Raw genomic sequence first — 12099 nt, forward strand, 5'->3', positions numbered from 1 at the left:
TTAAAGTATGTTAAATTAGTGTGCGGAGGCTTGAGTCCGGTTCTGACCAGGTCCTTATAGCTGCATGTCTTCCCCTCTGTCTTTCCCCCTTTCACACTCTATATATCATCTGTCACTAAATGCCAGTATGTAAAATTAATTTGGACGTAAAATAACATGGCAACGCTGATTATCTTATACATGTCCTTTTCTTTTTTTTTTTGTTCATATTTCCACATCACAACCATTAAAAGCTGATCAGATTTTTCACTAATGCTGTAAATTAAAATTCACACTTGGTTTACAAATATTACTCTGTGTTGGTAAACCTTGTGTCAATTGTAAACAGTCATAATCCAGCGACAAATCTTGTGGGAGTGAGATCTATAGGTCTGAGCCTTATACTCTGCTACCAGGGCGTTTGTGTCAGTGAGAGGCCGATAACATGCCCAGTGCCTTTAAGTGAGTTTGAGGGAGTTTTTCTAAAGGGTAAAACCTTAAAAAAGAGCCTTGGGAGCAGCATTAATCTCTCACCGAGAGAGCGAGAGAAATGGTAATAGTAGAGGCCTTAGTGTGTGGATTTAGGAGGCTGATTTTATTGACTTCGACTGATGCAATTTCAGACTGATATTGATGCTGCTGGTGAAAGATTTCCAGTGCAGTCTGCGGCATTACGGTGGATTTACTCTCACCCTCGCACAGAAGAGCCAAAACTCATTTTTAATCCTGTTTGATCCAGAAGTGATAGGTTTTTAATGATCCCAGAGTAACGGCGAGATCAAATGGTTTGATTGGTGCGAGCAAAAGTTTTCCTTTTTCATGACAGTAAATTGAATCCCTCTGAGGCCGAGCGGTCGAGCTCGAGCACAGCAGATGGCTGGGAGCTGTGAGTGTGAAGCGTTTTGACCACAGACCTCTGGGCTTCCTTGTGTTCGGTCGCCTCTTTGTTGGCAGAGGTCGCCAACCCTGCACTCCCATAATCAATCTACTCTCCGCTCCCTGTAACATGACTTACAAAGAGGTAGAGAGACCTAATTGACATGACTGTGCGTTATACTTTCAGCTGAAAAGCCGAGAGGTGTCGTAATCTGACTTTCTCATTGTCCAAAGGACTCAAACTCGTTGATTCTCGTTGTCCTTTTCGGAAAACACTTCCCATCTGGCACCGCAAACAGGTTAAATTAAATGCTCAGAAGTTTTTGCAAATGCAGTTTGACCTTTACTCGGCTGTCAGAAGAGGTGAGGTTTTCCCCGGGGTGTTTGAGAGACAGTTTTTTTTTTGTTCCAACAAGCCTTTTCTGTTTGTGTTTTGGAGCAGAGAGGGGAATTGGAATGAGCATTTTAACTGCAGCAGCCACCATGGATCTTGTAAAGCATTACATCAATAAATTGGAAATATGTGACTGGGGATTTTTACAGTGGCTGCCAATGTGATAAGCACAGTCAACAATGCAAACAATGGAGGTTCCAGACAAACATGTGAGAGTGTGTGTGAGGAAATATTACCTTGGTTGTTCCAGCGAAATTTTTCCTCTGCGGAACTGTAAGAGACAAACAACAGAGAGAAAACAGTGTTAGAAATATGAGAAAAAATGCATTGTACCGTACACAACCTTTTGATCTTTTTTGTTGATGCACTAGCAGCCTAATTTGAAACTGTAACATCATTGCCATCTGCCTCATATGCAATTACCTGTGTATTTTTCTCATCAAACCTAATCCTTTTTGAAACAATGTCCAAGGCTTATGGTTGAAATATGATACCCTCTCCTAATATTCTGGTGGATTTTCAGTTTCCAGTTGTTTCCAATCTCATTCTCATTTGCACAAGGTCATTGCTCATTCTTCTTTATTAGCTGGACGCACAATTGTATTTAACTGGAAGGTGGTAACCCTTGCATCTCACTGATGCAGAACATCAAGCCGGAAAAAGATCTGATGCAACGGCTCTATTAAGAGATTTTGGATGTTAATCCGTCCTAAATAGGTTTAAGTACAATGTGATGCACTTTTTTAATTTGGTTATGGGGTTAGGGTTAGCCCTAACAAACAAGGGTAAGGGGTTTAAGGGGGTTGAGTTAAACCCTAATGAACAAATACCCTTGTTTGTTTGTTTGTTTTGGCTTTTGTGATCTGTTTGTCTCATAAGTTGTTGAATTGGTGCTGCGTGTCTTTCTGGCATTCCTTATGTTTTAGGACATATTTATACTGTGAGATATAGGCTTGTGTTAACACCTCATCTGATGAATCTAAATATTTTATAAATAAAGTTGTAAAACGAAATTGAAGTTATAGTATTGTAATAAAAACAGCCTTGGAAAGAATGTCGGGTTGTAGAGTTTCAAATAACTTTATATTATGTTCATATTGTGTGTTTCACATTCAGCTGAAAGATGACCTGCTGCGTCGGGAAAATTCCTCAAGATCTGGGGTACGGAGAACCTTTTCAGAATCAATTAGATTTCCTCCAAAACACATTGTTGTCAAGCTGAAAACAAGGCTGTTTCTCTCCTAAATATTTTAGAGACTTATCTTATCGAGACTGTGTAATCTTGTCATAGAAATATTTCAGGGACCACAAAAGGGTTCAAGATAAAGAAACCATGCTTCTAAAGAGCAGTAAGAGCTGCTAAGAAAGATAAAACATCAGTGTAAACCAGCTCAGAACAGAATCTCTATTCTGCTCACAACAACATAAATATGTCACACATACCAAAAGAATGCAGGGAGCGAAAAAAAAAAATCCATACACACACATAAACTGATAAGACTCTAAATAGTAAGCTTGGGAGATAAACAGGAGATAACTCTGCCAGTTTCCATGAGATCAATCAGTCAAGGAAATTAGTAGATCCGTGTAGTTAATGTGATATAGTCGAGGTCGACAGACAAAACACAGGTACAAGATGGCTTTTAGCTGCAAGGCCTGAGGCAGAAGAACCATATTAGATGTGGATCTACGGCAGACAGCAGCTATAACATCTGTTAATTGTTTGGGAGATGTTAGACGGGTGTTGGACGGGTAACAATTACTTTTAAATAAAAAATTGGCTGTGAGTTTTTTAATTTCCCAGTGCAGATGTGAAAAATGTGATAGTCGCTGGACACAATTTTCAGTCCTGACTTTCTTTTCCTCACGGCTCTGCCTCAAATGAGGTCTTCCTGTCAGCTTCCGACTGGTAATTACAGGTCGGATGATTGTTTTTTTGCTTTCTCTACTCTCTTAATATCTCACTAAACAGTTTATAAAAGCACAAACAGAAAACTGTGCTATATGGAAGAATTCAAGATGATAATGAGTTACATACACAGAAGAAAAATAGCTCATTCCTACTTACCAAAATATGGGACTGAGTTGTAGAAAGTTTAGCAAATTGTAATGAAACTACATGGCCAGATTTTTGTGACTTTATCCCTGTATAGATATTTTTCTATGTGCTGTAACATCACTGAAATATCATTGTTAGCTTTTTCCTGGCTGTATTTGTAGACAAACTAAGATTCTCTCTTTTAGTGTTTTCACACAGCCAATCACACTTTGTTATAAAAATATGAAAAATGATTTGTTTGAGCTGCTCAATATGCTTACAGACCTTTTGTTGTCTAGTCTAAAGCTGGCTCAGTTTTTCTTGTGCTACATCTTAAAAGAGATTTAACTTTAGCTTAACAGCATTTACAGCAACACGCTCAAAGATTAGTGTGTTGAAGCGTAGTGAACTGAGTAAGGGTGTTTTTAATTGCATATGATTTCAAAATTAAGGACGATTGTTTCATTTACTTATTGAAAAATTGTGTAATGTCCCCTTAATGTTCAATCAATCAATCAAATTGTATTTTGTATAGCCCATATTCACAAATAATCATTTGTCTCATAGGGATTAACAAGGTGTGACATCCTCTGCCCTTAACCCTCAACAAGGGTGAGGAAAAACTACCAAAGAAAACTTTTAACAGGAGGAAATACACAGAAACCTCGGAGAGAGACAAGTGTAAGGGATCTGTCTCCCAGGATGGACAGAAGTGCAATAGATGCTGCGTGTAACTGTAACCCAATGTTATAGGCTTACAGCCATACTACTATGTTTTTGTTTGTAGTTTATTTTGCAAAAGAAAAAATCCAAGGGGAAACACTGTTTTGGCTCCATAGCAGTATTAATCCCTGTCCACACTAAGGGCACAGTCACACATACCTGAATGTGCAATGGAGGCTCAGCAAATCCACAGTGGTGCTGCTCATGGAGTTTAACTTTGGTGAACTTGACTTTTGTGTATGTGGGACTGTGGCTTTAGTGGCAAGGGGTTGTATCATTGTTAAATGCTGAATTTACCTGCACAACAGCTGTTAGAGGGTCAGCAAAGTTTGTACTTGATTACACATGTTGTGTTCTACACTGGTAGCTGAGGCTAATGCCTGTTGTTGTCTACTGGAAAATGCAGACGAATCGGCAAAGGCTACGTCATGACCAAACAGACTCAATCAAGCAGTTGTGAGTGACTATATTATCTTTTCCAAATATCTCTATTTCTGCCCCTCCAGACAAAGAAGCAGCCCCATGTTAGTGGCTCTGAAACTTGGACGCCAGGCGTATCCATTGCGGCAGTGATGCGTTTTCAAATGAAAACATGGTAGTATGGCTGTAGCCATAGAAATAGAAATAGAAAGCTGAGTTCATCAATTCCTAAAGATCACAATTAATTAAACCAACCCCATAACAAGCCTTATTTTAACCAGGTTACTCATCACGCAATCCTGTTTAGCTAGACTGGCTGGAGCTTCTAGCAGAAAGCTAAGTATTGCAGGTCAATGCATACAGAAGCTACCATTGGCCAAGCAGCAAGGATTTCAGTTGACCACATATAGACACAATGTAGTATAGCTAACTACCTGTCAACAGGTAAAACCGATCAGTAGTACTATAGTGAACAAACCATGAGCTCTTAATAGTTTCAGGCATCAGGATAAAATAATCAGCGCTAAGCTGCATTCAGCTCCTCTGATGAGTGTTGGGTAATTGATTTTTCTAATTTCCAGGGAAGCGATGCATTCACTTCTGAGGCTCATTGAATGAAACAGCCTCAAGTGGACTCAGTGCTGCATTTAAACGCATCTAACTGCCTCGTTCTCCTCGACCAGTGAGTCATAGACCACTTTTTAATAAGATGCCTGTCAAAGAATTTGTTACTTACACACACTCTAATACCTTTTAAAAGTGTGTATGACTCATATTATGCATGATCTGAATGATGCTACACAGATGGTTGACCTGAGAGGTCCGAAGGCCTCTGCAGGAATACTTCAGATCAGATGGTTTATGTTTTGTGTTTGGAGCTGCCATCCTGTCTCTGGTGATGTGATGAGATGAACCTTGAGTCTGTATCTCATGAGAATAACAGACATCTTCTCATGACTTATAGTGACACAGACTGCGATTTCTTCCCTCCCATTTGGCATGACCCTGAAATGCTTCTTTGTACTTAAGGCTTTTTGGTTTGACTGTCAGCATGTACGTTAGAATCTATTATGTTCAAGTAAGGACAACTGAGGCTCATCGAGGTGATTCTTTTATTCACCACTGGGAACACACCGAGTAGAAATTCAGACATCTTCATCAGACATCTGTGCACAAGATTGGATTTTTTTTTTACTTTGCAAACAACCTAGACCCTCTCCTCCAGGCTTACTGCTAAGCTACTTTCCTGCTGGTCTCAGAATTAGCATACTGAAATGACAGTGGTATCATCCAACCCTTGGCAATTTTATTTTTTGTATTTTCTAACATGTGAAATTTTGCAGAAAACACTTCACATCAGTCTCTTAAAGACCTTTGCTAAGAGACAAAGAACTGCTATCACTTACATCATCAGTATTCAGTCATTTCCAATACTGATAGATTGTTAGGTAGCAGTATTCTCTCTTGTCCTAACTGCTGCATGATTCAAAATAAAAGCCATTTTGGTGTGAAATCCTCCATATCTGAGAGCTAAAGCCTTCATAATTAAACCTACCAATGAATGCTATTCACTCCCTGCACTCTGAAAAGATGCTATTAAATCATCCTTTTCTCTCTCTCTCTCTCTGTGTGTGTGTGTGTGTGTGTGTGTGTGTGTGTGTGTGTGTGTGTGTGTGTGTGTGTGTGTGTGTGTGTGACGGATAGTGAGGGAGAGCCAAGCGCTACATGTTAATGGGACCCTCTGTCAGCAAAGCAGACTCCTCATTCATCAGGTGTATACCAAACCCGTGTACACACACATTGCTACACAAAGAACAGAAATGAATCACATGAGGCATTCACCCATGTCATGGAGGATGGAGTGTGTTTATATCGGGAGAAATATCTTGGTCAGAGCGGGATGATGAGGATTATTATCACCAGTCTGGGTCTAGACAGCCAGTACTGAAGACACAGTCTGACTTGTTTTCTTAAAGGGCAGGACACCCTGCTCCTCACTTTCTTTCCCTGCTCTTGCTGGTGTCAAATGTTGCCACTATGCTCCTTAAAATGCCATAGTGGAGGCAAATGTGTGTTATTTACCAGTGGCCAGGATGGGTTGTAGGTCAAACTAAATGCAGGCTGAGTGCTCACATAGAAACCCTGCAGAAAAGTGTGAGGAAACAAGCCAAGTGGTGTTATCATCAAGTGGTTACATTGACAGGGGCAGGAGCTGGAATATCAAATTTCAGGAGAGAAGAGGAGAGGAGAGGATGAGAGGTGAGGTGAGGAGAGGTGAGGAGAGTAGAAGAAAGAGTGGAAGAAGTTGGTGAGGATATAATAAAGTATCTTAAACACTAATATTTTACCAAACCAACCTTTTCCTCTGTGTTTGGGCACTGAACAAACTGTTATCCATCATGGACAATCACGAGCACCCTCTCCACCACCTAGTGGACAGACAGCGGAGCACTTTCTCCAACAGGCTGGTTCAGCCCCGCTGCCACAAGGACAGATACAGGAAACTCCTCACCTCTGTCATAAGGTGAACCCTCATAACCCTGAGCCGTATAGTTTCTGTCCACACCAAAACTCTCTGCTTACTCCAGCAAATTACTGTGAATTTGCACTCCTTATATTCATATTTTTATTACATTGTCCTCAAATGCAAACAACTACTGCAACTTTGCACACCTGTGTCTTGTTCATAGTTTGTCATCTCTGGTATAGTCTCTTGTTTACAGGCTTATTCTTTGTTCTATTGTACTTTACTGTGTATTTTAGTACTTTATTGTGTATTATTTACTTGGGGAGTATGTACAGTTTTTAGTTCATTTTATGTTTATTAAATTCTATTTTCAGCCATTTTAATTCATCTGTTTTATTGCTACTTCTATCTATGTGCAATGCCCTTGATATGCTGCTGTAAAACAATAATTTCCCAATTTGGGATCAATACAGTCTCTCTCTCTCTCTCTCTCTCTCTCTCTCTCTCTCTCTCTCTCTTTTGGGGAACAATGAGATAACTGCTTACTTTGTGCTGTGTGTTGCTTTGTGTCATGAGCATGCATCGGGAACCAATAACAACAATGGTGGCTATAGGCAAGTTGACACGCTCCAGTGTTCTTGTCTGTTATTTGACAGATCGTTGATGTAGATTTTATCGCCACCTACTGGTTTTGGCATGCTTGTTTGAGTGCCCTTGTCTGAAAGGAGATTTTAACGAAGTTAGAAGAGTTTTATTTAACGGAAGTTGTTTGAAAAAAGCTTATTTTTTTCAATTCAATTTCATTTGTATAGTGCCAAATCACAACATGCATTATCTCACGGCACTTTACAAAGTATGGAGGAAAAAACAGCCGTTCAAAGATATGTCTGCACACAAGTTTTATTATCTGGTAATTAGCATCACACACAAAATGCAACACAGGCTGAATGGAATTAGTGTTTCTGATATTTTGCCATAAACCAAAGTGTTGGCCTATTGAACAGCTGTGATGATGCTCAAAGGAAAATCAGAGGATGAGCAAAGTTTTTACAATTCATTGTGAGGGGGAAGAAGAAACATCTCTACACTTTATCCATCCAGTGGTTGTTGAGTTATTTAATTTTAAGCCGCAAAAGACAAATCAGGTGTTCATCGATGTAATCTCGATTTATCATCATCAATATTTGTTGAGGTGTTGCATTCAAAAATAAAAATATCACCTCCATGGCGGCACTTGAGCAGAATCACGGGATCACCAAAATCAGTAAGACAGTGGTTGATCTACTGACCCTGTCCTGAAGCCGTAGCCCGTGGATAAAACTTTTTTTCTGCTTCAAGCCTTTACAAAATGAGTGCTCCTACTCCTCATAACGTGTTCACTGACGATGATGAGGATTTGCTCCTTATAAAACCAATATACTGAATGTACTGACATTTTGGAATATCAGATCGAACAAAATAAGCTTTTTGGAAATGTTCTTTTGGGCTCTTAGAAATATTGATGGGGAGAGGTCAGAATTTTAACAATTTATTGGATCGACCTATCCACCATCTAATCATCAGCCAAGCTACACTTCCACCTTCCTCTTCCTCTCTTCTCTCTCTCCCAGTCCTCCTCCTCTTGGCCACCAGATACATCTAATCAGACCTCACTATCTGAAACAGCTCATTGACCTGTTGGCCCAGGAAACACAGAGAGCTGGTCTGTTTTTCCCATTGAATCTCTATGGCACATCAATGAGATGTGACAGTATAATTAGTGGGAAGAGAGAGAACTAATTGACAGCGTGATCAACTCGCCTGCTGCAGGTCATGCCACGGCACAGCACTTCATCACCGCTAATGATTTAATGCAGTGTATGTAGGCAGGGGGTGAGTGTAGCTTAGTTTGTGTCCATACAAGACACTGATTTCACTGAGTGTAAAAGCGCAAACATTACAGTTCAAGCTGGAGGCGAATAAAGGGCTTTAAAAGTAATTAATGGAAAAAACGCTATGTCATATATTACTGTGCTCCTCCTCTGCTGATTTTGCTATGCACAAAACACAAAGCTTTTGCATAATCCTAAATAGCATAAACACAAGTGAAGCACAATGATGTTAACTGCATGACTGCTCAACGACAATACTGGATTAGCCCAAAATGCCTGAGGCCATTTCTACAAGCTACAAAGACTGACCTTGCTAAATTAGGATTGAAACAGTAGAGGAACCTCCCCTCAAGTGGGAGAATCAAACCGGTAGAAGCTCTGAAAATATTTCCAACATCACTGTTTAAGAACTGAATAGCAATATAACTGAAATCTGGCACTAATTGGTGACCCTTGAACCAGGTCTTATCCTCTATTTGCTCCCAGCTCAGGGTCATGCGAAGACAGATACAGTTTGTCACCTCTTTGGTCAACCCAGAATTCACCAACTGAGGCTTTCCAGTAGTTCAACCTTCCTAAGCCATTTTCAGATATGAACTCCGAGAATGTCGAGAACCGAGAACTCAAAATTGGGTCCGGACTTTCTTCGGACATGGCAAGATTTTTTTTCTCGCTCAGACACGTTCACAACAATAGAACAATAACAGCCTATCAACACCTGCATCGGTTCATATCAACAAAAGGTCTCGAATCACATTTTCTTTCCAAGTTGAAATTTCCGTCTGTGTATTCTATGTACAGAACTTTTTCATCCTGAGATATTTGTATTGTTTTTGTTTCATTTTCAGTTTTGCATCCGTCGTGTGTAGGAAACGTCATCAACATGCTCTGAGTTTGCTCTTGGTGAATCCTCTGGATAATCTCACATTGGCTCATTCTGACATTATCCAGAGTTATTACTGGGGGGCCGGCAGGAGAATGTCTGCCTCAACTGACTTGGACTCACATGGAGATTGACTGGAGTTCAGTGGATGTCTTAAAGCTGCTCTTGAGTGGAAGGAGGCCTTCATGGAAACAACTAGAGAATGATTGATTCTATTATGATAATGGTTCACATTGTGAAGATAACAAGTCATGAGGAAAAATACACTAAAGTGGAATACAAAACTCTTCACTGACCTTTAATTGCTCAGCAGATCATTAGAAGCTTTTAATCATTGTTTGAACAGAAAGATGGCCAAAGGTTCCTGGATCTCCACCAGCCAAAGGTGTATAAAATAAAACCCTAATGCTGCTTATTAATAAAAGTGGGTATGTTTTATCACCTGTCACTGGCCAAAGCCATTTCTGGACGATGATACAAAAAAGTGTAAAATATAAATGTCAAGAGAATGAGACAAAAGAAGCTATAATTCAAATCAAGTAAATTGCAAGCTCTGTAAAAGCTCTAAATTTCCGTACTTGAGGCCAGTTATCACAATTTTAGGTTAAAGCACCACTTGATAATAAGCTGCTATTTTCAGTCAGGTAAAAAGTAGATGGGTAGCATAATGTTATATAATTTCAAATAATGATCAAGTGCTGTTGTACACCCTGACCTGATATTCTCAGCTGCTTTATGGTGCCTCTTTGGGTAGTTGGTTCTATTCCGAGAGAAAAGCAGGTAATGCTACAAATCGGTCCGCAGCTGTCCGACCTCTTCATCTCGCTAACTGGCTGGTCCGCTGCATTAAGGGACCGGGAAAATGGAAAGAATAGAAGAGGACGGAGAGAGGAAGAGGGAGTGAGAGATGGAGTGAAAGAACATGATACACAAGCAGCAGGAGAGAGAATAGAGGAGAGGTAGACAATGAAAATAGGAATAGAATACAGAGAGAGCAAAGGGGAAACACAGAAGAGGAGAGTCAGAGTATGATAGAGAGAACGAGTAGTGGAGGGAGAGAGGAGAGAGCTCTGCTAAATCCAATGAGGTAGGTTTAAAAGTGTGAATGCCAGAGATAGCAGTGAAAATCCTGGCATTTTATCCAGCCAATAAACACAGTCTGAACCCAGTCCATATAATCCATCTATTTCCATGTCCCGCATTTTAGCATTTTATCTGTTATCAGTTCTGTCCACAATGGCCGTCCCTCTTGTAGACAGAGTTTTTAGATAATAGAGCCACCCATGAAGACATTTTTTTTTTAAATCTGACAAACAAAGAAAAAAATCGGAAACCAAAGGCCTTTTAAGCTCTTGGAAACCATAAAAAAAAACTGCAGCCATTGCTCGTGTCCACATTAATTTAGATTCAAAAGCGAAAGCCACAGTCAGTTGTTAATTTGCTCGGCACCATTGTGCAGACTTATCATCAACACACCACAAACCCAAAGGCTTTTATAATAAAAACACGACAGATGACTTTAGCAAATGTTGATTATTTTCATGCATAAATTTCATTTTGACATCAATCACTGCTTGTCAGCGGCACAATATTCACAGTTACCTTTAGTTGCCTTTTTACGCGTCTCATGCAATTTGATTCTCACTCGCTGTCCACAGCCACTGACACTGCACTTTTCAAAAGCTCATAGTCATCGAAATAAGGTCTGAATTAGCATAAAAATGCGACATTTGCTCAAAGTTTTCCCTTCAACATAAAAAAAAGGGAAAGTGTGGAGTTGCTTTGTTGTTCCTGAAAGCCTCATCGATATTCATTCTCTTCATTTCTTTGACCATCAATCACTGCTGCTTGACTTTGTTTTGCACATAATCATGCATTTTGGCAGCGCTGTCTCCCGCTGCAGCCAAAAAGCGCACTAATACTACTTTGTAACACTAAGTGAGACAGACAGTTGGGCTATTGTAATGCTGAACACTGAAGACCGACACAGGGTGACAAATTAAAGGAAAATTCTGTAAATAAGTGGAGAGACGTGTCAAATACAGATTTGAGGCATGGGGGAGGGGGACTCACTGAATGGTTTAATGGACATGAAAATGATGTGAATCATACTTTACAGTTTTTGCAGTTAGCAGATCTCAACTCCACTGAACACTGATATAAGGAGGATTGTTTGACAAAAATCTCTATCATAACATGAACAGCGTTTATGCTAAGGAGCACTACAGCTCTTCTGCAATATTGTTTTACCAATCTGTTCAGCCATTTTCAGATGGCAACATGATGTTCTCTGGAGAATGTCTGCACATTTGGATGCAGAATTTGCCTTTCACGCGTGAGCAACATAGCAGGAGATTGTAATGTATAACATGTTGTTTAGAGCAGATCGACACCGGCATCGGCCCTTGTCACCAAAAACTCTCTTGACATCTTTGTTGATTATTTATA

At 39.9% G+C, this 12099-nt stretch overlaps 1 protein-coding gene across 6 annotated transcripts in view; it reads right to left on the reverse strand.

Moving 5' to 3' along the window:
* ctnnd2b (catenin (cadherin-associated protein), delta 2b) overlaps positions 1–12099 on the reverse strand; it is a 166422-nt gene that overhangs the window by 86791 nt on the left and 67532 nt on the right. For all 6 annotated transcript variants that reach the window (XM_034613774.1, XM_034613772.1, XM_034613770.1 and 3 more), the window contains one exon: positions 1486–1520. In XM_034613774.1, the coding sequence (XP_034469665.1) occupies positions 1486–1520 (35 nt within the window). The remainder of the gene's footprint in view (positions 1–1485; positions 1521–12099) is intronic.

The sequence above is a fragment of the Hippoglossus hippoglossus genome, chromosome 17 (genome assembly GCF_009819705.1).
Source record: "Hippoglossus hippoglossus isolate fHipHip1 chromosome 17, fHipHip1.pri, whole genome shotgun sequence".
NCBI lineage: Eukaryota > Metazoa > Chordata > Actinopteri > Pleuronectiformes > Pleuronectidae > Hippoglossus > Hippoglossus hippoglossus.